Below are 25,396 nucleotides of genomic sequence, written 5' to 3' on the forward strand. Positions count from 1 at the left end.
CCACCACTGAGAACAGTCTAGATCCATCCTCTTTGGAACCCCCTTTCAGATAGTTGAAAGCTGCTACCAAATCCCTCCTCACTCTTCTCTTCTGCAGACTAAATAACGCCAGTTCCCTCAGTCTCTCCTCATAAGTCACATGGTCCAGCCCCCTAATCATTTTTGTTGGCCTCCTCTGGACTCTCTCCAATTTGTCCACATCCCTTCTGTAGTGGGGGAACTAAAACTGGATGCAGTACTCAAGGTGTGGCCTCACCAGTGCTGAACAGAGGGGAATAATTACTTCCCTCAATCTGGGAACCAGAGGACTAGGACAGCAGACAGGATAATGACAAAGGAGGGGACGAAGGGGCATCTCTCGGGGCAGGGGAGCAGAGAGATCAGGGCTCAGTTGACATCTCCTTCCCCTTTTTGGCCTATGCTCATCCCAAAAATTCTATGGGTTAAAAGGTATTTGCTTGTGTGTACTGCACTAAGGATAACATAATAATGGTCAGACTGGGTCAGACCAAAGGTCCATCCAGCCCAGTATCCTGTCTTCAGACAGCGGCCAGTGCTAGTTGCTTCAGAGGTAATGAATAGAACAGGTAATCATCAGGTTATCCAAGGACAGTCCACAGGTCTACGTCTGTGAGAAAAGTGGCTAAGTTCTGTCCTTCCAGGAATTTCCTGACTGTGATTGGAAGGAGTCCAAAGCTCCTTAAGCTCCATGCACTTTTTTCAGGGTTTAATCTAGAAATGCAATAGAGGTGGTTAATTTCAATAATCAATGGTCTTCAGTCACAGGGATTATGAGAGCAAAAAGTAGCAATGCTACCACTGACAACATCCACCAGCATCCTAATTCAACTCTGCAAATGTAGCCTGAGGACCATTTCATAAGCTCATTAATTAATCTATAAAAGATACTTGGAAAGAAAACTTACATAATTAGAATTGGGTTTTGGCCACTTCTGATGAAACCAGAATTATTTTTTTGACCTAGACCCCATTAGAATATTCTCTGGAAGGAATGACATATTCTGGGATATCAGGCAGATTGGAATGAGTTATTAACGGTATTCGGAGAAATGTCTGTATTTCGCCAGCTTTCTCAATAAGTGGTGATCTTGCCAGGTAAACAGCACACGGATTTGTTATAGAGGCAGCTGCTCCAACAGTAAAAACACAATTCAACAAGTCATTTATTTGTCTCTAGTGTGCTCTTGTTCAGAGCAAAAAGGAGGGAATGAAAGATATTACATGGTATCTGTGCCTCTTAAGGAACAACACTGCAGTGCTCAAAACAATTTCTCTTTATCGTCTCAGCAAAATTTTTGTTAATATTATCTGACTGCTACAAGGGAATGGCATTAACATGAAAACCTGGCAGTAGAGAAACAAAGGGGGCTGACTTTGTCAGCTTAAGGCTTGACTAGGAAAATACTATCTTTTAGGAATTGTACTTTATTGTAAAATTTTCATGATAACTCCTGTGGCAGGTTCTGTATGTGAGGATCTATCACATCCCCAGTATAATGTCCATTGATTCAAAAGGAGTTATGAACACACGCACTAACGGCTTGTGTTCACTGCAGAGCTAAATCGGAGCTGCTGCAATCGAGGCAGTGGCATCGATTTAGCAGGTCTAGTGAAGACATGCTCAATCGACAGGAGAGCACTCTGCCATCGATTTCTGTACTCCACCTCAAGGAGAGTGTCTCCCGTCGATATAATGTAGTGTGGACCTTGTGGTAAGTAGATCTAACCTACATCGACTTGAGTTACGCTACTAATGTAACTCAAATTGCGTAGTTTAAATCGACCAGCAGCTGTAGTGAAGACAAGCCCTAAGAAGCAAATATATTATTTTTGTGGTACAGGTATAACAATTAACTTTATAGGGACGAAACAAAATCCCACTAAGCGAGAGGGCCTTCAAAATGAATTGTATGATTCTCACACCAAGAAAATTCTGATTAAATGTGTTTAAAGCTGTAATTGACACATTGGCCTATTCTCTTCTCAACAGAAATGCAAAACTCCATTGCATGCGCAGATGTAAAGAGAGTAAACAAATTAATAATGGCATGGAGAGGGACAATTCATTCAACTTCTATACAGACAGAAGAGCCTGAAAGTGAAAATGTGTGGGTAATAAACTGGTAAAATTATATAGTATGCAGTGTTGCTGTAGCTGGTTCTTTGTATGGTGAGTGATTTGAGGACAGTTTGTAGGAGTCCCGATATTCATTCAGGAAGGGTGCCAGGGCCAGATATGACTGGGTTCCCTTGTTTGTGTATTTCGGAAAGCATGTAGAAGGTCCCAGCAGTGAGTTCATGGGAGAGGTTGTAGAGTTTCTCTTGGGAGATGTTTGGGGAAGGAATTGATTATATGCTTAAATTTCCTGGATAAATTGTGGTGTGGGGCCTTCTCTGAGTTCTTTTTAGTATATGGAGTGGGAAAGCTGTCCATTGGCCTTGTTAATATACCGAGGACTATGATGGTGCCCCCTTTGTCTGCTGGTTTGATCACTACCTAGTGGTTGGATTTCAAGGACTATATAACTGTCCTCTTGGTGTTGGAGAGATTGTGGCAGATGTGATATTGTTAAGGATTTCACAGCCACTTTCTTTCCTGGTTTCCTCTGCTGTGTGGACAACACTCCAACATCTACTCCAAACATATCACCAAACTCATCCATTTCATTCTCACCCATAACAATATTTCACTCAAGAACAAACACTTTGCCCAAACTATGGGAACAGCCATGGGTACTAGGATGGCTCCCCAGTAGGCCAAGCTCTTCATGGGCCACCTTGAACAATTTCTGGACAAATGAATTATGAAACCAGTGATATATCTGTGAGACATTAATGATTAATTAATCTGTCCAGAGAATGAAAATAACTCCCTCAAATTTCAACCACCATTGCCACCAATCCCATGATGGGGTGTTCATCCGATACCAGCCCCTAAAAGGGTTAAGGTGGCTAGGAGGGCCAATAAACCACCTGAACTGCACCTGGAGGAGAAGCCAGGGAGTAATGAGGACTTAGAAGCTCACCTGGACAGAAAAAGGCTCGGCTGGTACAAAGCCAGGTAGCTGAGGGCAGAAAGGGGCTATAGAAAGGCCAGCAGTCATGCTCCCTGAGGCTAGGGAGAGCAGGAAGCTTGGCCCAGAGGGAAGGGCATACCCAGAGGAGGGTAGAAAATGAACCTAATACAGGCAGTGTATGAAGCAGTCCAGGGAAACAGGAGCAAGAGGTGGGACAGTGTAGGCTTTAGCTGATGGTTGTAGGGTCCCTAGGCTGAAACCCAGAGAAGGGGCCAGGTTCCCTTACCAGCCACTGGGGAAGTGGCACCAGTGGGGGCCAGTGAATTGGAAGACTGCCTGGGATGGTCAGGACAGAGAGATTTTTTGTTACACAAATCTGCCTCTGGAAGAGGAAAACTACAGTGACCTGGCCAGAGGGCCGAGTCACAACGAGAGAGCCACTGGGGCCTGAGAGAGAGGGATCCCCACAGAAAGAGGTGTTAGACTAGCACAGCTAATCCTCAACCTCAGCCAAAGGTAGACACTCCAGCAGTGAGTAGAGCTCCTAGTGACACATCCATTAAACTCGCTCTAGAACATCAACTTCCTGGACACCATAATCATCTTCAACAATGGAACCCTACGGACAACTATATACAAGAAACCCACAGATCCCCACACCGACCTTTACAGATCCAGGAACAATCCCAAACATACCAAGAAACCTGTTATCTACAGCCAGGCACTCTGATAACATAGAATATGCTCCGAGGAGAATGTCTGGGATGTACACCTTAGCACATTTAAAACTATCTTCACCAAACAAGGACTCTTCACCAGAGAAGTAGATTGTATCATGGAATGGGCCACCCAAATACCCCAAAAGAACCTGCTTCAATACAGAAATAAAATCCCCTTTGAAGGCAGACTTCTAGTTGTCACCTGCCACCCCACACTGGAACCCATATGGGCTATCATCAAACAACTACAACCTGTACTCAGTGGGGACCTGAACCTAAAAGAAATCTTTCCTGGAACCCCACTTCATGCCTTCAAACAACCCCCACAAACTTATCATCAGACGCAGTCTGCGCCACTGACACCTCTGGTGCCAAAGGCATTGTCAAGGGCGGCGCCGCAGTCAGTGCCAATGTTGGTGTCATGGCCAATGGCGTTGATGACGGAGGTAATGGCTCAGTCTCTGGTCATGGCGGAACAAACGTTGCAGACACCACTGATGCAGCTCCCGAGTGGGATCCTTGGCGGAAAACCTATGGAGTCCAAAAGGGCCACTGAGCTGGGTTCTACCATTGTGAGAGCTAGGGAGTAATGAGGACTTATTAAAGGATGAAACTCACCTGAACAGAATCAGCACCTGAGTGTTCTCCTGAAGGAACTGTTCTAAAAGTACTGCATCCATGATCTCACCCAATGAGAGGGTCTGGCCTCAACCAGCAAGTGGCCCAGTCCATCAGTTTCTGGGCAAACGCCCAGGGCCATAACACCCCAGGCCATCTAGCATCCCAAAACTTTTGTGGTTACTTTTCATTGGATAAGCTCCTACCCATGCTCTAGGAAGGCTGCCTTAACCACATCATAGTCCAGCGCTTGCTTGTCACTTAGAGCCATGTAGGCTGCCTGAGCTTCCCCTGTCAAGTAGCGTGCAAGCCGCAGGGCCAAGGTTCCCTTCTCTCAGCCTTCACCCACCGCTACTCTTTCAACAGTGACCAAGAATGAGTCGAGTCGTCTGCAGAGCCCATGTCCCAGAGGCCCTACTGCCTGTGCCCAGCTGCCATTCCCCACTGCAGGACTCACTGCACCTCGGAGTAGCTGCTGCTGTACGCGAGCTTGCTCTCGAATAAAGGACTGTTTCTCCAGGTGGTGGGACTGTTGGGAGGCCTGCAGAGTCTTCTGCATCTCCTCCTGTTCTATGAGCCATTGCAGGGTCTCCTCCATTATCCAGACAGCCAGACCTCTGCATCAGCCCCCCACCATTCGGTTATCCATGAGCATGGATAAGGCAATGCCTGGATAAGCTCCTGCTTGTGACAGGGTGCAGCCCTCCATTCCTGTCCTCTCACTTATGGCTCTGACACTGCCAGTTTGTAACCACCAGTGTGAACTCTGTGTGTTTTATCAACCACCTCCCTCTTACTGTCCCGTGCAGCAATTCTATTCACTGGGTTTTACAACCTTAAGAGAAGACAGACATCTCTCCATGCAGAGATTCCCCCTTTATACTGGCCCTGCCGACCTCTCTCTCTCTCCTCCTCCCCTTGGACTTCCTTACTGAACTCCTTTTCCATTCTTGCAGTTAACAGGCTAATTAAATCCTTAGCACCCCCCCCCCCACACACACACAGGCCAAGCTGATCTAGTAATTTGGCCGCTGCTTCCCTGACCCAGGTCCTCTTGCATTCTCCCCACCTCGTGGGCAGCCATGCAGTGAATGGACTCGATCAACCACCTAGGTTAGAGTTGGAAAGGCTACAAGCAGCAGCAGCAGTTGGCCCATTCCAAGGAAAGGTGGCCACAGCTGCACCCTTCTGCTGGTGTAGCAGCAGGTACGCTCCTCTAGCGCTCAATGTCCCTGGGAACTCCCACCAAGTTGCTGTGCCTATAAAGCCCCTGTGGATGGGTATGGCTTGCAGCTACAAGCTTCATCTGTGTGCCGTGAGAGGGGCTGTGCCTTACCTCTCGTTTGCTGGGGTGCTGGTGATTTCTTCCCCCCTCCTGACTGAGCTAGGAATGGACTGGGCCAGGCGGCTTTTCAGAAAAGGAAAACCCAGATACATTTTGAATGATATTTTCCCATAAATAAAAATGTACGAGCAGAGTATTATCGTCTTATGACTCACAACATTTGTTTCTGTGGGGAGCCAGGGCCTCTTGCTCTTGAGCCGCTAGTGCTGCTTTTTGGGTCAATGAAAATATCGAGATTTCTTTACATGAAAAGCTTTTCCTTCCCTTTTGCTTATTCCAAACATGCATTCCAGGCACATCCTCATTGCCCAGTCTTATTACAGTTGTAAATCACAGCGAATTAACATGGATGCTGGATTCTGGAAACAACACAGCCTTTTTGCTTCCCGACAATAAAAGCTTTAAGCCGAATGTCAAAAGATTTCAATGGAACTATTTTACAAATAACACCATTGCAACAGCCTGACAAACTCCTACAGATGCCTAGTGCTATTCTCTCTCCCGGACCTCCCTAACAAAATATACTACTTCATCGGCCTGTTGGAAAGCATAACATGTCGGGCACTAAGGAGCAAACAGAGAAGATCCTTTCATGAAATAATCACTCCATTGCTCCTTACACAGCAGTTTCTCCCGAGTATGATGAATCACAAGTTATTACTAAAAGCACCCACTGTGGAGGAGGTTATGTTTCAGTACCATTGGCAGCTTAGATTATAGAAAATTAGTTTCAACTGAACTATTTGGTTCAGGTAGATTAATCCACCTACCAGTCAATAGGAATCTTCCTTCAGACTAATCAGCCATATCTCTGTGGTTAGCCCAGGCTCACACTGCAAGCCAACACGACTATGAAGATTTAGTTTTCTCCTAGGAGTAATTATTGGGCACATATTCTTCATTGTCCCCTTCTCTGGAGTAAATTACAGGTACCATAGACTCAGGCCTGTTGTAATAACCTGGGCTACAAATTTACCCTAATTGTAAGGTCACCTTTAAAAAGTAAGTATCAGAGGGGTAGCCATGTTAGTCTGGATCTGTAAAAGCAGCAAAGAGTCCTGTGGCACCTTATAGACTAACAGACATTTTGGAGCATGAGCTTTCGTGGGTGAATACCGATGCATCAGACGAAGTGGGTATTCACCACGAAAACTCGTGCTCCAAAACGTCTGTTAGTCTATAAGGTGCCACAGGACTCTGAGCTGCTTTTAAAAAGTAAGCGTCAATTCATAAAATGCCATAGTAACCTATAACATCAAATATTAATGAAAAAAGTTATAACCCCTCAATCTAAATTCATCCAAACAAAGAGAGCTGCTAAAATAACACAAAAACTGTGGTAAAATTGTGCCTAGCAATCCAAAAAAGTGGCAAATTAAAAATCAGTAAATGAAAACTGGTGTGTCAAAAACTAAGCCTAAGTAATAACAAAATAATGAGGGGATGAAGTATTCTGCCTCTCACTCCTGTGGTGTGCCCTGAATGAAAGAGATTGTAGGGAGAAAAACTGCTTAGCTACAAAAGCAAACAGTGTGTTTACCAGAGTACTAAACAAGCTAAGTTTCTATAGACCAAACCCCAGACCTAGTGTGACACTGTTTAATATTAGTCAGTAACTAAGTTATATAAACACCATTAGCCCATTTATTCCAATACAACAAGCCCCAGCATTTGCAGATGTGATCACATCAGTATATCAGCTTTCAGGTAAACCCCCAATGTAGTAAGCTTCCCACCCTCGTGGGCATGAAGAAAAGAATGAACATGTGACCCTGGTGACATTTGCAGAAAGCCTGAAGCAAAAGGCTAGCGGGTGACTGCCCCATGGATCTCAGTGGGGAGTTAATTCCAAGAACTGCTCTATCGGGGGCTTCTGCCAACACCACCCCCGTGTGGTTGGAGAAGAATGCAGAAGGTCCAGCCAACCTGCCCACAGAAAGCATCCAACAGGACTGGATGCTGCTTGTCCTCCCTTTCCAAGGGGGCAGAAAAATGGGGCACCAGCTGCTACCCCCTGGCAGGCCCTCAGGGCTGGACTATAAAGACCCCCATGCTATGGTGCCTAAAGCCCCGTTGAAATGACAGTGATCCAGTACTGATTTATTCCATATGTTGTTATAATTGGCCAACGCCATGTTTGGCACAGCACGACACAAATTTACAGGCAGCCACCCTGCCAGAGAGGAACGAAGGAGAGACAGCTCTCAAAGGAGCATCCAAGCCCAGCTTACCTCTGACAATGATGTTGGTGGATTTTTTTGCAGGGTTCCCCACATTATTATTGGCAATGCAACTGTATGTGCCGGCGTCATCCAAAGTGATGGCCGGTATCGTCAAGGTCCCGCCGTTCAGCACAGTTTTTTCAGGCAGGGCTCCAATGGATCTCACCCAGGTAAGCGTGGGTGCCGGCTCGCCTCCCGTCGTCACACAGACCAAGGTGATGGCCTCGCCAGGGTTCACCACTATGGGGTCGTCCACCAGGAGCTTAATTGACGGAGATGCTGGAAAAGATTTTTAAGAGACGTTGTTTGGAGGCTGACAGTATTATTTCTGTATCTGACACACCAGACCAGCTGAGATCAGCAGAGCTGCTATATATAAACAAGAGGGGCTGCTGGCCGGGTGCTCTCTGAGAGCATGTCTACATAGCTGTCAGAGGTGTGACTGCAGCACCGGTAGACACATCCTTTGATCTAACCAGCTTGAATAGCAACAGCCAGGAAGCTGCACCAGCACGGGCTGTACAAGCCCATCTGGAACCCTGGTATGTGCACCTACACCTGTGATAGCAGAGCAGACATACCCTGATGGGGGTCCTCAATTTTGAAACTTACTGCCCACTTAGGTGCAGATTTGGGAATGCTGCAAACCCACCATCACGTCCCTTTGGGTAGAGTCATTGTGGAGGGCAGGGGTCGAGACAGACCTACTTACAGGCAGCCCATTGTCTAGGGTTTCTTTTGCAAGGATTAATTTGAGAGAGAGATGCACAGAGCACTGGATCTTAAATACGGAGCCTGTGTCTAGAAACGCTACAGCAGCACAGGGATCCTTCCATCACTGGAGTGAGTCCACCTCCTCGGGAGGCAGTAGTTAGGTTGACAGAAGAATTCTTAGCACTGTCTATGCTGGGGCCTAGGTTGACTTAACTGTGTCTGTTACAGGGGTGAACATTTCACACCCCTCAGTGACGTAGCTGGCTCAGGCTTGCTTTCTAGTGGAGGTCAGCTCTGAGGGGAATTCATTAATAGCATTCCTGTTATTCAACACAGAAAGCACAGCCTTCTCCATTCTCCAAATCCTGCTAGCGAACAGCACCCTTCCTCTACAAGACACCCGCTGGAACCCCGGGCCCTCCATGTCTGAATCCAGGCCGGCAGTTATTTAACAAACAACAAGACGTCTCATGCTGGGCAAGACCGTCAGTTGATGCATCTGCACAGGGGAGCAAAGGGGCAGACGGTACCCCCTTTACTCTCCTGAACGGCTACACGACCCCCGCAGCTCACAGCACATGGAGGAGAGCAGGGCCACTGACCCCCTTCTAGCACAGGTGGGTAGGGAGAGGCCGGTGCAAGGAGCAGGCACACGGGTGAAGTCATGTGCTCACCCACTCCAGCAGTACAGAACAGAAACAGATTCCCCTGCTCCTGGAGCAGAGCAGTCACAGTTCACCCCCGATCTGCTCTGGGGCAATGCAGCTGTGCTCGCTCAGGGCTGTGCCAACGGGCGCAGTCTCACTCACAGAAGTGCCGCACTGATTTCTAAATCCCTCCTATTGGGCTATGAAGGGTAATTCCGTCAAACAATGGCACCGCACCGAAGGAATCCTGTGCAAAATGCTTGGAAAGAAACATCTTGCTCAGATCCTCGGAATCACAAGCTACTATCTACGAAAGAAGAGGACTTTTTATTCTGATCTCGACACATTAACTATATAAATATTAAAAGGACATCATAATTGGGCTTGGCAGAATTTGATTTTTTTTAAATAATTTTGACAGATATCAATTTATTTTTAAGCTTTTTTTTTATTTTAATTTTCACTGTGCAACATTATGGGTTTTCATATTTTTCTCTTTTTGTCAATTTACATTTTCACAGTTGTAGGAACTCCTGGGAGGCTCAGACAATAATTATTGAAGGGCAACCGATGTTGAGATTGAAAAAATAGGAAGTTTTATCCCCATTAAAGCACAAACTATCAACATCACATGTCAAAATCTATAAAGCCAATATCCTTAAATCAAACTCTAAGTTCTTAAGCGACATTTTCCTTACTTTGCCTCCACCAAATTGCCACCAAAGATCAGGAACCGGAGAAGCTCCGGGGGCCTGGGCCCCGTGAGAGCCTTCCGGAGACCCCGGAGTGAGTGAAAGACCCCGCTCCTTCCCCCAAGCCCCCACCTTTGACCCACCTCTTCCCCCCCCCCTCCATTACTTCGCTCGCTGCATCCTGGCTCCTCTCCTCTCCCTCTCCTCCCTTCTAAAGGCAGAGCCAGCTGATTGCCGAGTAGGGGAGGGAGCGGGGAGGCATGCTGAATCCTCACTCCTCCTCCCTCCCTTCTGCCCGGGGCAATCAGCTGGCTTGGTGTGTTCAGGATGCAGGGGAGGGAGGGGGAGCCTGCGCGCTGAGTCCTCCCTCCTCCTCCTTCAAAACGCTGCAAGCCAGCTGATTGCCGCGGGCAGGAGGCGGGGGGAGGAGGGGGAAGGCGCTGATCCGCAGAGCCTGCCGGTGAGCGGGAGGCGCTGGGGAGAGTGGGCTGTAGGGAGGCTGCCAGCTGTGGAGAAAGCAGGCAGCCAAACAACGTAAGAGTGGAGCATTGCACGACTTTAAATGAGTCTGCTCCCTAAGTGATCAGCAATGTAACAACGTTAAGTGGAACGACTAAGTGAGGAGTTCCTGTATTGAGATGCTCAGAAATGGAAATATTGTTGTTGGTTTGCATGTGTATGGTGACATCGATGTTTACCGACATTTTCCCTATTAAAATCGAATCCTTCCAGGGCAGTATTACAGGCAGCACAAGCAGCAGAATCTCCAACCCCAAACATAGACCCCACTGTGCCAGGCGCTACACAAAGATGGTACCTCTCCCAAAGAGTTTCCAATCTAAGCCAAGTGACAAAAATGAATATAGTCAGAGGGGAAAGTGCAAGAAACAATGAGACAACATTGTCTAAACAGACCCAGACACGGGGTGAGGAAGGGGTAGGACACACAAGCAGCATGAAGAATGTGATGGTGGGAAATGTGGGTTTAATTCTACAATTTGTGGGGGTTTGTGGGTTATTTTGGAAGGGATCAGCTACAAGGGGAGGAATGAGGGGAGAAGGGGGGCCTCGATTACAGTTAAGGCTACTTTTCAGTAACGGTATTTTTAATAAAAGTCATGGACAGGTCACGGGCAGTAAACAAACATTCACGGTCCATGACTTGTACTATTCACCCTAACTAAAACTTGGGCCAGGGGGGTTGCGGGTGCTGCCAGGGGGGCAACCCAGGGAGCCACTGGGGGAGGGGACGCAGGTGACAGCATGTGGCCCAGAACTCCTGCTGCTGTTGCTGCAGGGGAGAGGTTGGCAGGCTCCCTACACGGCTCCATGCAGCTCCCCGGAAGTGGTCAGCATGTCCCTGCAGCTCCTATGGAGAACCCTGGACCCTATGGGAGATGTGAGGGCGATGCCTGCAGGCGAGGACTGCAGAGACATGCCAGCTGCTTTTGGGGAGCCCTGCCGAAGTATGCGCCGCCCCACCCCCCTGCCCCAGCCCTGCGCCCCTTCCCACAACCAAACTACTGCTGCTGCTGGGTGAGGGAGCGCAGTGGCCCAAGACTGCCCCAGTAGCGGCCAGTGCAGCTGGCCCAGAGTCTGCCAAGCTCCTCAGGTGGCCCCGGGACCAGCCACACCAGTTGCTGCAGAAGTCAACAGAAAGTCACGGAATCCGTGACGTCCCTGACAGACATGCAGCCTTAATTACAGTCTACAACTAGCCACCACGGGGAACAAGTATTTAATAATGGGCTCTTCAGTCTAACAGAGAAGAGTATAAGACAAGCCAATAGCTGGGCGTAGAAAGTAGATAAATTCAGACTGCAAGTAAGGTGCAAATGTTTAACCGTGAGGGCAATTAACCATGGGAACCATTTATGAAGGGTTGTGCTGGATTCTCCATCCCAGCCAATTTTTAAATCAAGATTGGATGTTATTTCATTCTCAGAGAATCCGCTCCTGGAAGTATTTGTGGCAGTTCTCTGGCCTGTGTTACCCAGCAGATCAGACACCATGACTACAGTGATCCCTTCTGGCTTTGGAATCTACGAGTCTCTGAATAAGAGGCCAGGACAGGGGAGGAGGTGGGTAAGGGAGAGGAGGTGGCTAAGGAGCAGGACTGGAGTAAAGCTGAGGGGTGACACCATGAGGGTTGGAGCAAAGGAGTCAGAGAACACTCTACAGTTTGGACTGGAATGTCTCATGGTCAGAAGGTTCCTGTTCTGGTGTCTCCTGATCCTACCAGGTTAATTTCTGTCCAGCTCTTCCCTGAAACACACAAGGTTGGTGGGGAAGTTTTGCATTGCTCAGGTCCTAGTGTCGCCAGAGTCAGGGAGTCTCTCCTGCATGCTTCTGGATCCGGGAGAAGCAGAGGGGTGGCCCCAGCTTTACCCCATTTTCCCTCTCCCCTCCTATTGCACCAGACCCTACTTTGGCTGCTGCCACTCCAACCAGGTGGAGTCTCTGGATGGCTCCTTTCTGCAGCCTTCTGAGTTCAGGTTGCCCAACGTTTTCAGTTGATTTCAACTTTCCCAAATTATCAAGGGCTGACTAAAGCTAAGGGGGGTTATTGGAGCTTACCCAAGGGTGGAGAGTGTCACAGAGATGGAGGGCCTGTTGAGGGAGGGAATGGTGATGCCTATGGGAAGAAGAGACACTGGAGACAAGCACAGGTAGGGAGGGAGTAGATATCAGAAGGGAAAGACACATGGTTGAGTGGGCAGGGGATGGGCAGTTGGCAGCAGAGGGAGGTGAGAATGCAGAGATGCATGCTGGGTGGGGAAGAGTAAAGCTAGGGAGTGGGACCTGCATGCAGGTCCACGGGAGAGCAGGAGATGAGGAACAAAGGGGGTTACTAGCCAGATGGGACGTCCATCGAGTGCCATGCATTGGGTCCTACTGTGTCAGAAGACATCCATGTACATACATGAGAATCAAAAGCCCTGACTCCGTACCTCTTTCTACTCCCGTCACTGCTAGTCTTATGTTTTGGGGGCAGAAGCGAGAATCGGAGTGGGAACCTCCCAATCCACAATGCTGGACACAGCTTTTCAGGCAGGTACCTCCGTGCAGCGCCAAGCTAGAATTCATCCCTGGAGCTGGAAGTGCACTGCTTGGGTGTCAATCAATATTGGTGTGGCTTGACCACCGCCATTCTCCTTTACGAGCCAAGGCTAACATTAGCTCCAGAAGGACCTGTGCAAAGAACTGCCTCTGCCCTACTCTCCCTAAACATCAACCGCAGACCGGGAACAGCAGCACTGCAGCTGATGCTTCATGACTAGAACACAAGATGAAAGCTTCGACAACGTCAACCCACACAACTGCTGCTGTTACCATAATTGCCTCATCATCCTTAGATGAAAGGAGACCCCTGGCTGTGCTTCAAACAGAGAGGCACAGAGAGTGGCTGATGAGATAAAAATGCTGGGATACAACCCTTTCATTCCAGCATTCAAAATAATACACACATGGAAATCCTGATTTGAATACGATGATTGGCTTCTGCTCACACTACATGGCAGACTCAACTAGAGTGTATGCCGCTCAACTCCAGAAGCTTGTTCAATGACTAGCTTCAAAGGCCTGCTTCACAGTCAAGACAGCCAAGAAACTCAGAGGTCGTGTTTTAAGGTCTAGCCTTCGTTGAGAGCATCCTGGAGCACCCCCGGGTCAAATTCTGCACTGTGATGTAAATGGGGGGATGAATGCAAAGCAACAATGACATCAACAAGCCACTCCAGTGCTCTCCGTGTCTGTCGGACTCCAACGCTACCCAGCACTGTATAGTAACGCAATGGGGACTCAGCACCTGCAACCGAATGGAGTTACACTAGCTCTATGGCGGAGCAATGGAGGGCATAATCTGGTCTATTATACAGTATGTTGGATATAACCCCACTGCAGAGCTGCCAGGTTCTGGCTGGTTAGCAACAGTGCTAAGTGGATATGGAATTACCTTCCCCACCTTCCAGATCTGCCCATCTCCTGGTATTCCTGCAGCATGAGGCTTTTCATACACCCAGGGAGCACAACCTGCTCCTCTCCGTAGTCAGTCCAGCCAGCAGCAATCCATGCACAGCTGGACACACACGGCTAAGAATGGGAGAGGGGTTCTCGTCATGGGAGCGAGCACTCTTCATGTGTTAGGGCGAAAAGCAGGGAGTGCCTGCCCCTGGTCTGCACTCTGCTTGTTCGCTTCACGAGAGAGAGACGGACTTGTGGAGAATTACTGGGGGCAAGGAGGGCTCCCTAGAGGATGGAGGCAGGTAGAGGAAAAGCTCTCACTGCTAGACACCAACAGCGAGGAGAGTAGGAGAAAGCATGGTTTCTAGAGACACTCTGGACATGTCAGAGAGGGCTGAGAACACAGCTTCACCCTGAACTCGGAGTTTTGGCTTGTGCAATTTAATTTCCATTGGTTTCTTTTTTAATGTAATGTGAAAAAAGAGCCACCAAGCTAACCAACTGTACACTTGTGATACGCGCTGGGGCTTCTACTGGAGACAGGAAGGGAAAGGCCCTCTGACTTCTCCTACAGTGCCCCTCCCTTTGTCAGGCAAAGAAGCACCAGAGGAGGGGGTACGTCGTGCTAAGTGTTGAGTGCCTATGCGCTCAGACCCTCACAGGACTAGAGCCCCATCCCATTAATCTTGTCCATGAGTTGGACACGCAATGCTTTGAAGTAGGGAGGAGAATGGTCTCATGGTTAAGGCACTAGACTGGGTCTCAGGAGATCTGGGTCAATTCCAACTCTTAGGCAAGTTACTTCGGGCCAGCTTTCCCAAGGGTTTTGATGAAGATAGGCACCTAGTGGGGTTTTCAAAAAGCCAAGATGCCAAACTCTAATTGATTTCATTGCTTTTTAAAATCCCACCAGGCCCCTACCTGCAACTTTGGGCTTCTAAAAACATTTGAAAATCTACCCTTTATTCTCTCTGTGCCTCAGCCCCTCAGTAGAGGATAGTACTACTTTAATGGTCTCCCTTATCTATTTAGATTTTCAACTCTCTGGGGCACAGACTGTCTTTTACTACACACATTGTGTGACTGGACTGTGGAACTCATTGCCACTGTAAGGTGCTGAGGCCAAGAACTCAGCAAGGCTATAAAATGGTTTGGCCATTCACATGACCAACAAGAATATCCAGCGTTATTAGAAGTAATGATGGCAAAAATTATATGGAAGGGACATTAAACCTCAAATTTCCAGGCTTCAACTAATCTTTAAATATTAGAGACCAAGACCTAACATGGGGGACAGATTATCCTGCATCATCTTACTGCAAGGCTCTTGCACCTTCCTCTGAAACAGCTGGTACTGGTCCTATAAGAGATAGACCTTAAGTCTGATGGTAATTCCCACATTCCTACATCCTATGCATCTGTACAGCAGCTAGCACAACAGGGTGCTTATCTTAGCTAGGGCCTCTAATACAGCTGCAACACAAACAGTAATACTGGTTTATGGAGAGAAAACAGCATAAGGATTACCTCCATCTCACAACAGCAGCAAAAAGACCTCTCTGAAAGTTTGACTATTACTTTCCATTTGAAATAATAAATACAATTTTCAATATTATTCTCAGCTATATTATGTATCAGCGTTCAAAAATTAGACTTTCAAAAAACGTGTTTTTAAGCTTAAAGTAATTACATGCTCGTCACAGAAAAGAACTTGAACAAGATCCAAGTCGGGAATATCATCTGAAAAGAAGCATATTCCAGTGACAGCGAGCAGCTAATTCATTCCTCTACTACAGATTTTATTACTTAGGTTACTAAAAGATGTTTTCCCAGATTACACCATTTGGATCGCGTCAATGTTTACATAGGTTTCTTTTCACTTGAAAGGCACTTCAAAAATCCAAGCACTTTGAGGTCTAAAGAACATAGCAGACAGCTGAACAATTAGACACATCAAAACATTACCCCAAGTTATATCTGCCAGTCAAGTTTGCACTTTCATCCAAAGGTCAGTTACTATGTATAGCATGAGAGTTATTTAAGGCTGTCAAAAAATCCCACTGGAAATTTCATATTCAGAGAAAATCAGGAAAATCAAATGTAAAAAAAAAAATTGCTCATTATAGTTCCACATTTAAAATGCTCCATAGAATCATAGAAGATTCAGGTTGGAAGAGACCTCAGAAGTCTAGTCCAACCCCCTGCTCAAAGCAGGACCAATCCCCAACTAAATCATCCAAGCCCGGGCTTTGTCAAGCCGGACATTAAAAAGTTCTAAGAAAGGAGATTCCACCACCTCTCTAGGTAACCCATTCCAGTGCTTCACCACCCTCCTAGTGAAATAGTGTTTTCTAATATCCAACCTAGACCTCCCCCACTGCAACTTGAGACCATTACTCCTTGTTCTGTCATCTGCCACCACTGAGAACAGCCGAGCTCCATCCTCATTGTAGTTGAAAGCAGCTATCAAATCCCCCCTCATTCTTCTCTTCTGCAGACTAAACAAGCCCAGTTCCCTCAGTCTCTCTACTCCATGTTAAAGTCTGTCTCAGAATTTCAGGTTATAAACCCTGATTCTAAAACAGTTTAGTTTAAACTAGAGATCAGCTCAGTGTTTGGGTAACATGTCCCCAACCTGTGCTCAAACTCTCACTCAAAACTCAAAGGGAATAATTTCTGAAGATTCTCAAAACAGGTTTGCTTAATGTAATCTCTTCACTGTTTTCCATTTTGATCTGTATATGCACCTGGTTTTTCTTCTCTCTGGGCCATTCACTATTTTACATGCAACTCTGCCATCCCCCCTCTTATTCATCTCCTTTCTAGATGAAACAGTCCCAATCTATTCAGTCTCTCCACTTCCGTGAAACTACACCAGTTGGCAGCAGCTGAGGCTTTAACATAAAAAAACCTGATTCATGCATTCACATGCATGAACACACATACACACACACACGGGTTTATTTTTCTCATTTAGAATTCAAGAGTATTGGACACAATGTTTTAAAAATATTGAGGAATTCTACTAACGAAAATGTGATGCCCCCTTGAAAAAAGTTCTGCCCAGGAGCTGCACACATGTGAAATCCCAGCAATGCTGTAGAAGACAGAGGCAATGCACATTATAAACATTTTTGAAAGGTTTCCAATGGAATGTCGTTGGCCAAAATGGAGCCAGCCGGCAAACCTCCACAGCTGCTTTCAAAGCTTTGCTTTGGTTTAGGATTGTTTTAGATTAAGATCTAGATCTGAATGTCAGCCTTAAAGGAGTAATATCAGCATGAAATACTCAATGAAGTGGCAGTGTTTGTTACATTTCTGAGCTCCAGACTTCACTTCCAGTACAGGCAGAGCTTTAAACAGAGTGACAACCTGCCTTCTGGCAGCTTTTTTTTTTTTTAAATCTTTACTACTACTAACATTGATGATGATACGGATTAATAATTACAAAACAGCAAACAGCAAAAATAAAAACGTTGGTACATGTTTGCATAACGGAGTGCCTAAAAAAGGTTCCTGAAACCATATTTAATAACCTCAAGTGGCTCAACTTTCAGAAGTGCTGAGAACCTACAGATTCATCAACTTTCATGGGATTTGTGGACACCCAGCTCTTCTGAAAATCAGCCTCCTTTTTATTTAAGGGAACTAAATATAATGTAGAAGCCTAACTTCAGGCAGCCACATATTTAAAATATGATACATTTTGTAAAACTAAAGATCCTGGCTTTGAAAGCTGGCAGCACATTTTGCAAGGGGAAGTTTCTGAGGACGGGATTAGGAACTCCGCTAAGACAGAACACAGTGCTAGGCTGGTCAAAGCACATCAAACAATTTAAATCAAAAAGGAGTGTTACTAAACAGGGACAACAGGAAGTTTCAAATAAGTGCAACAATGTTTGAGCAGCAAATTATCCACTGCTGATGTACAGATGGAGGTTAATGAAAGGCTGGCTCTGCAAAATACATCCGTCCATATCTACTAATAAAAGGTGTCCATCATGCAGCGGGTTTGATTAACTAACTGGGCCAACAGGTGCCAACTGGGGCAGCAGAGCCAGCATTCAGTCATTAATGTACGATTATTCATATTATAAGACATTTGCCTATCACCCTCTAGTTACTGCGTGCGCTCTGCCCCTATGTGCTATCCCTGCCCCTCTGGGCTTATCAGCTAAACTGAATTGGCAGGGGACCATACACAGATAGAATGGAAGCATATTCTGATCAGTGACCCAGTGCTAATATTCTCTGAACCTAAGAGAAAAACTAAGTTTCTACTGATGCCTGTGATGATTGCTTGAGATAGATATTGCTTTAGAGGGTAAAGGTGCTGCTCTTTCTAGATCACATGCTGCTAGATCAATGACATCTGAATCAAAAGTACGTTCATAAAAAACATAAGAATGGTCGCACTGGGTCAAATCAATGGTCCTTCTAGCCCAGTATCCTGTCTTCAGACAGGGACCAGTGCCAGGCACTTTGAGGGAATAAATAGAACAGGGCATTTTTCAAGTGATCCATCACCTCTTGTCCAGTCACTGCCTCTGGCAGTCAGAGATTTAGGGACACCCAGAACATGGGGTTACATCCCTGATCATCTTGGCTAATAGTCATTGATGGACCTATTCTCGAGGAACCTATGTAATCATTTTTTAACCCATTTATACTTTTGGCCTTTACAGTATCCCTGGCAACAAGTTCCACAGGATGACTGTGCACTGTGTGAAGTAATACTTCCTTTTGTTTGTTTTAAACCTGCTGCCTATTAATTTCATTGCCCTTCTCTGTATCTTTTCCAATTCTGGCATATCTTTTTTGAGATAGGGTGACCAGAGTTGGACACAGCATTCAAGGTCTTTGTGGATTTCTATAGTGGCATTATAATATTTTCTGTCTTATTATCTATCCCTTTCCTAGTGATTCCCAACATTCCGTTCACTTTTTTGACTGCCACGCCACATTGAGCAGATGTTTTCAGAGAACTATCCATGATGACTCCAACATCTCTTACGTTAGTGACAATGGCTAATTTAGACCCCATCATTTTGTATGTACAGTTGGGATTATGTTTTCTAATGTGCATTGCTTTGCATTTATCAACATTGAATTTCCTCTGCCATTTTGTTGCCCAGTCACCCAGTTTTGTGAAATCCTTTTGTAAATCTTCACAGTCTACTTGGGGTGTAACTAAACTGAGTAATTTTGTAGCACCTGCAAACTTTGCCACCTCACCTTTACCACTTTTTTCATGGTCATTTATGAAAATGTGGAACATTATTGGTCACAGTACAGATCCCTAGGGTTATTCAACTCTCTCCATTATGAAAACAGTCTATTTATTTCTACTCTTTGTTTCCTGTCTTTTAACTAGTTAGTGATCTCTGAGAGGACCCTCCCTCCTAACTCATGACTGCTTACTTAACAGCCTTTGGTGAGGGACCTGGTCAAAGGTTTTCTGACAGTCCAAGTACATTATATCCACTGGAACACCCTTGTTGGTGCTTACTGACCCCCTCAAAGAATTCTAATAGATTGGTGAGGCATGATTTCCCTTTACAAAAGCCGTATTCACTCTTTCCCAACATACCATGTTCACCTGCGTCTCTGATAATTCTGTTCTTTATTATCGTTTCAAGCAATTTGCTTGGTACTGAAATCAGACTTACTGGTCTGTAATAGCCAGGATTGCCTCTGGAGCTTTCTTTAAAAAAAAAAAAAATCAGTGTTACATTAGCTATCCACCAGTTATCTGGTACAGAGGCTGATTTAGGGATAGATTACATATCGTAGCTAGTAGTTTTGAAATTTCATACTTGAGTTCCCTCAGAACTCTTGGGTGAATACCAACTTGTCCTGGTGACTTATTACTCTTTAATTTATCAATTTACTAAAAATACCTCCTCTATTAACACATCCATTGGGACAGTTCCTCAGATCTGTCACCCAAAAAGAATGGCACAGGCTTGGGAATGGTCCCCACATCCTCTGCAGTGAAGGCCAATGCAAAGAATTAATTTTGCTTCTCCATGATGGCCTTGTTTTTTCTTAAGTGCTGCTTTAGCACCTCAATTGTCCAGATGCCCCACTGATTTTTTTGGCAGGCTTCCTGCTTCTGATATGCTTCAAAAAATTGCTGTTAGTTTTTGTGTCTTTTTGTCCTGCCTAATTACACTTTTACCCTTGATATGCCAGAGTCTGTGCTCCTTTCCACTATCCTAAGTAGGATTTGACTTCCAATGTTTAAATTATATCTTTTTGTCTCTGTTTCCATTTTGGTCCTCTTCCTGCCAAAAAGATATAGTTATGGCCCAAATTTTCAAGTAGGTTAGCACCTAAGCTTGTGCGCACTTCATCACACTCCCAAGGGGTGTGCAAATGCCCTGACACAGGGAAACCTAGGTTTGCAATGCACAAGGATGTGCAACTCTGACACATACACCTTGGGCTGGAGGGTGGGATTACGCAGCTAAGTCAAATGTGCACAAAAATTCAGTCACCCTAAAGCAAGAGACTGCTTGAAAATATGGAACTATAGAGCAATCCTATGCTTAAAGTTCATGGATGGATTGGATGGACAGAGGAATGATGACTGTCACAGCTAGCTGACAATGCTAAAGTTAAACCATCTGTAGATCTTCAGCAGTTTGGCTGATCCTGCTCTGGAGCATGGAAATATCTCCAGTTAATGCATTACTAATGAATACATTTGGGCCAGAAGCATTGTGTACTCCAGAACCTCAAGAAGGTTTTATTATTGTGGAGGAGACTTCCTGGATTTACTGGGCCACTGGTATCCTTTTATGGTTTTCCGGCCCCAAAAACCCTACCAAAGGTTGATAATTTGAGATTGGCTTGGAGCAGAGATTTGGATACACAACTATGTCCAACCCAGTGGAGTACAAGTCTATCTAACGTTAAAAAACAATGACAGACCTGAGACTGTGGCTTATTCATCAAAACACACTTTTTCAAATATGCTGGCCCCCACATAGCCTAATGGTAATTGGCCTCATAAATGCTAACCACTGTTGGAAATGTGACTCTATTGGTGCTATATTAGCTCATATGTTTTAGCTCAAGGGTTAGCCCCCCCGGATCAAGAATTTCTCGTGTGAGGTGGGTCAAAGGACCAATTTGATTTTGGATGCTAAGTTGTGACACTCCTTCTTAAGTTTCATTCTTGGATACATTCCTGATACCTGGAGATTACTTGGTAACAAGGCAGCGTGGTCCCAACGTGCAGCTTTGGACACTAAAAAATTGATTCTGCAAAAATGGAAAAGCCGATCCCCACCACATATTGATGCCTGGTTTGGTGATATGGTCAACCTTAAAGCTAACACATGACTGATATTCTGCAGAAAGGGAATGCCCAACAAATTCAAAGCAATTTGGGCTGACTTTTTAGAGGTCTATGATTAACATAAACCCTGAAGAGTAAGATGTTATTTCCCCTCCCTTCCCTGTATCCTAACCCTCTTTATTTACTTTGTGTATTATGAATCTGGTATTTTGGTGCATTTGTTGTATTTGGAAACATTAATACAAATTATACATAAAATATAACGTATGGGACTATAAGTCATGACCTAATATACATCTCATGCCCAGCGTGGACCCAGTCCTGTAAGCAGATCCATGTGGGCTCACCCATTTGTCCATGCAGACCCCCTTGACTTCAGTGATGCTCCATTGTGGCACCAGAACCTAGCTGCATGGATCCATTTGCAGGATCAGGATCTATCTTAGCTAAAATCCAAACCATAAACAGACCATGCTGGCAGATATTTTTAAAAATCATTCACTGTAAAACTTCCGATTAAATGAAAGCTGGTTTTGAATTGCAGAAGTGGGGAAAAAAAAGATTAAAGGTTAAAAATTCCAACGATTTCCCAATTGTGTCTTTGCTCCTTCTTTAACTTACAGATGGAGGAACCAATCAGAAATGTATCATGATTTAAACACAATATCCCCAAAATGAGAATCTGGAGGCCAGCTATCAAATGGAAGGAAGGATCTTTTTATGACTGTTTTATAAACCCGATAAAATGTGTCTTGTATGGAAAACAACGATGATCCCTAAAATACAGCAGTACAAGTAGGTTCCACTACTAACATATCATGTTAACTTAGTGTAAGTATCTATAATTAGTTGCTCTATTTTTCTACTACACAGCTAATACCATCCCCAGCCTCAGCGTTCAGTTCTATTATACTAGCTACATTTTGATCTGGGGATTTCGGACACCTGCAGAGCGTTTTCATGTACTGTCACCATATTCCTGGAGAACACCGTGGCTTGTGAAGAGAAATATTTATTTTTTCAAATGAAATAATTCTGCAGTGTTGTATGGAATGAACAGAGACAATATAAGTTAGACAAGATAGAATGCTGCTTAATGGAGAGTTTAGAAGAGAAGGAAACCTTTCCAATTTGATTCCTACCACAGAGGATAAAATGCAGCTTTAACTATGATTCAGTTTCACTCTGTGTGACCCAGGAACCTTCTGATGCCAGCTTGCAGTAGGCAGAGGGGAACATACAGTTTACAGGGATCCCCTGGGTCATATAGATGCGCGCTAAATTTACCAAAGGATGGCACGTAAGGTCTCTATCAAAAGCCAGTAGCCCAGTGGTCATCATAATCATTCCAAAATGTCTGCATGGATAATGTTTAAGGAGTTATGTATCTATACTGGAAATTATGTTCTCAAAGCCTTGGAGTTAAAGCAGGTGATCAGGAAGTGATAGGTTCCCTTTCAAGCAGACACTTATTCCCCGTTTGATCATGTGTTAACGGGGCATTGTATGTCTCACAATGGAGACCCGTTTGCATACTGAGCCTGACAGCAGTAGAAAAGTTGCAAAATCTACGAGACAGGATCTTCGCAGGAAGAAATCAACAGCAGGAAGGGATCTTGTTTATGAGCAAAGACAACGGACTGTGAGAGTATAACAGGGAACACCCTGGATCCTTCACGTAGGAGACAGGCTGACAGTGTATCTTGTATCATGGGCAAGGTATCACAGCCTGCCTAGTGCGAAAGTACGGGAAAGCAATACTTCATCAGACATAAGAGGCTCTCATTAATTAACTCTAGGCTCTGGAACATGTGTTATGATTTTATTTTATATGTAACCGTTTGTTTCCAAAATGTCTACTTGCCATCACTGGAATCTCTGGGCTCTGTTAAATAGATGTTTGCTTGATTCCCTGTAAACATATTGAAGTGCTGTGCGTGAAGAGGAGCAGCGATCTGAGGGGTAACTGGTAAGCTGGGGTGCACTGCTTCTTTGGCAGCAGCAAATCTGTAAATACTGCAAGTGTCCAGTGGAGGAGGGGCCAAATAATCCAAGGAGATGCTCAGATGTTGGAGCGTGCCTATTGCTAGTCTAGAGAGAGAGGGCCCTGGTCACGCCTAGAGGGGAGGGCATGTGCTGCCCGTGGAGTTGGGGAGTGTCTGTGGCTGGTGGAGATGGGGAGCCAACCCCTGGCAGGCACAGACAAGGCTCCCTCATGCTACGATGGGCAGGTGGTAGTGAGGGGCTCTTAGCCCTGCGTATTATAGAATCATAGAATATCAGGACCTCAGGAGGTTCTAGTCTCACCCCCTGCTCAAAGCAGGACCAATCCCCAACTAAATCATCCACACCACAGTGCCTACAGCTAGGAAACACGTACCAAAAGGGCTCTTTTTCTGGAAGCTGTTGGAATCCAACCTCCACGTTATATTTTAGTCATGACCTCTGCTATCTAACTAGGCCGATTTGACTAATCCACACCAATATATTTTCAAATGAATCTATGGCACCAAGAAAGCTTTGTAGATTAAGATCATAACTTCCATCTATTTTTAATTAATCATATTAAAGCCAAAAATTATCTGAAGCACAGAATTTCAATATTTAAAACTGCCTCATTACCTATTTAACCCCTTTAAGGTCCCTACAGATGTTTGATATCATTGCAGCAATCCAAGAGCCATGTGGATTTACGGATATATATATTATGCATCTTCCCAAATGCTTTCAAAGGAACCATGCCATTTTTTAAGGAACTCACGCACATCTCGATGCATATTATTACATCTGAGCACCTTTATTAGAAAGGCAGCTTCCATGGCTCTGTAGATTAAGCAGTAAGTCATCCATATTACTATGACCTGTCAATTCATGTTTGACACAGAATAGAATTAATGCTGAACTATCTGAACCCTGTGTCTTTACAAGCAGGCTGAGCCGGCTGCAGGGTTAACACATTCAAGCAAGAACCCTTAGCTAGCCAGAGCCAGGTCCAGACTGAACTGGGACACTAGACAGGCAGGCCTTGAGAAGGGAGATGCTTATGTGGGTGATAAGACGAAGCCATGACTATTGTGTGGCTCTGCCAATAAAAGGAATTATTTTAAGTTGGTGAAAACGGAACAGGAAAAAGCAGATGTGAGACAGTGACTCCAAAGCAATGAACCTAAGCGGAAGTGGATCTGGGACACAGACAAGGGGCAGGGCATTGCAGCCACAAGGGGTCATTCCCAGGTGCATTGTGAGGGGCGGGGTGGTGTCTGCTAGGACAATGAACCGGGCCCATCAGTGAAACCTGAGAAGTGCAGCAGTGCTGAGAACCAGAGAAGGGGAAGGATCCTGAAGACCAGGGATCTTGTTCCAGCTCCTTAATTACTAATCCTTAGCGGACCCTCCCCTACAAGCCAGTAGGGGATAAACACCGAATAACAGAGCTTGTTTCCTCTGTCTCCTCCACACACCTTCCTGACATACTCTCTGCCCCCCTCTTGGCCAAAAGGTGGGGACGGTGCAGTAGATGCAGGCCCCAGATCCCACACACCTGCGCCTATGACGGGGTACTCACTGCTGGATATTAGTAGAGAGCTCCTGAGTGGTACAAGATCAGATCTCATTAGAAAATACAGCTCATAACACCCTGCAACCTTTAAAGTGGCCGCATCCTGGAAAGTGCCTCTTGACTGACTGATCTAATTGGCACTCTTTCTGCTCCCTGCCTTTGGAAACGAAGATCCTTTCTCCCGGGGGGAATGCACACTGACAGTTAGGAACGTGTATCGTGTAGGTGGACTGAAAGAGGCACACAAATGATTTATAAGAGCACTGTGGGGCCATTTGTGGGGCCCTATTTGATGTGAAGCCCAACGGGCGTGGATTGACTGCAAGCCAGCACAGACTATGGGTCCTGCGTCTCCTAGGCTAATTGGCAAATTGCCGTTTTTCAGAGGCCTCTCTCGGTCAGGAGAGTCCATCGAGTTTGCTGCAGAACAGTCAGGTTTGATTCTGCAGGCTGCAGCCCTTACTCACGTGAGGGGGTCAAATGAATGTTGAGATAGTGCTTTTAATGGGACTGCTCAAATGAGAATGCTGCTGAAACGGAGCAAGGGCTGCGAAACAGCTGCCTTTAAGTTAA

At 45.6% G+C, this 25,396-nt stretch overlaps 1 protein-coding gene across 2 annotated transcripts in view; it reads right to left on the reverse strand.

Annotated features, from left to right (window-relative positions):
• MDGA2 (MAM domain containing glycosylphosphatidylinositol anchor 2) overlaps window positions 1-25,396 on the reverse strand; it is a 652,332-nt gene that overhangs the window by 263,412 nt on the left and 363,524 nt on the right. For both annotated transcript variants that reach the window (XM_030562794.1, XM_030562793.1), the window contains exon 6: window positions 7,952-8,221. In XM_030562794.1, the coding sequence (XP_030418654.1) occupies window positions 7,952-8,221 (270 nt within the window). The remainder of the gene's footprint in view (window positions 1-7,951; window positions 8,222-25,396) is intronic.

This window comes from Gopherus evgoodei, chromosome 4 (assembly GCF_007399415.2).
Source record: "Gopherus evgoodei ecotype Sinaloan lineage chromosome 4, rGopEvg1_v1.p, whole genome shotgun sequence".
Taxonomy (NCBI): Eukaryota; Metazoa; Chordata; order Testudines; family Testudinidae; genus Gopherus; species Gopherus evgoodei.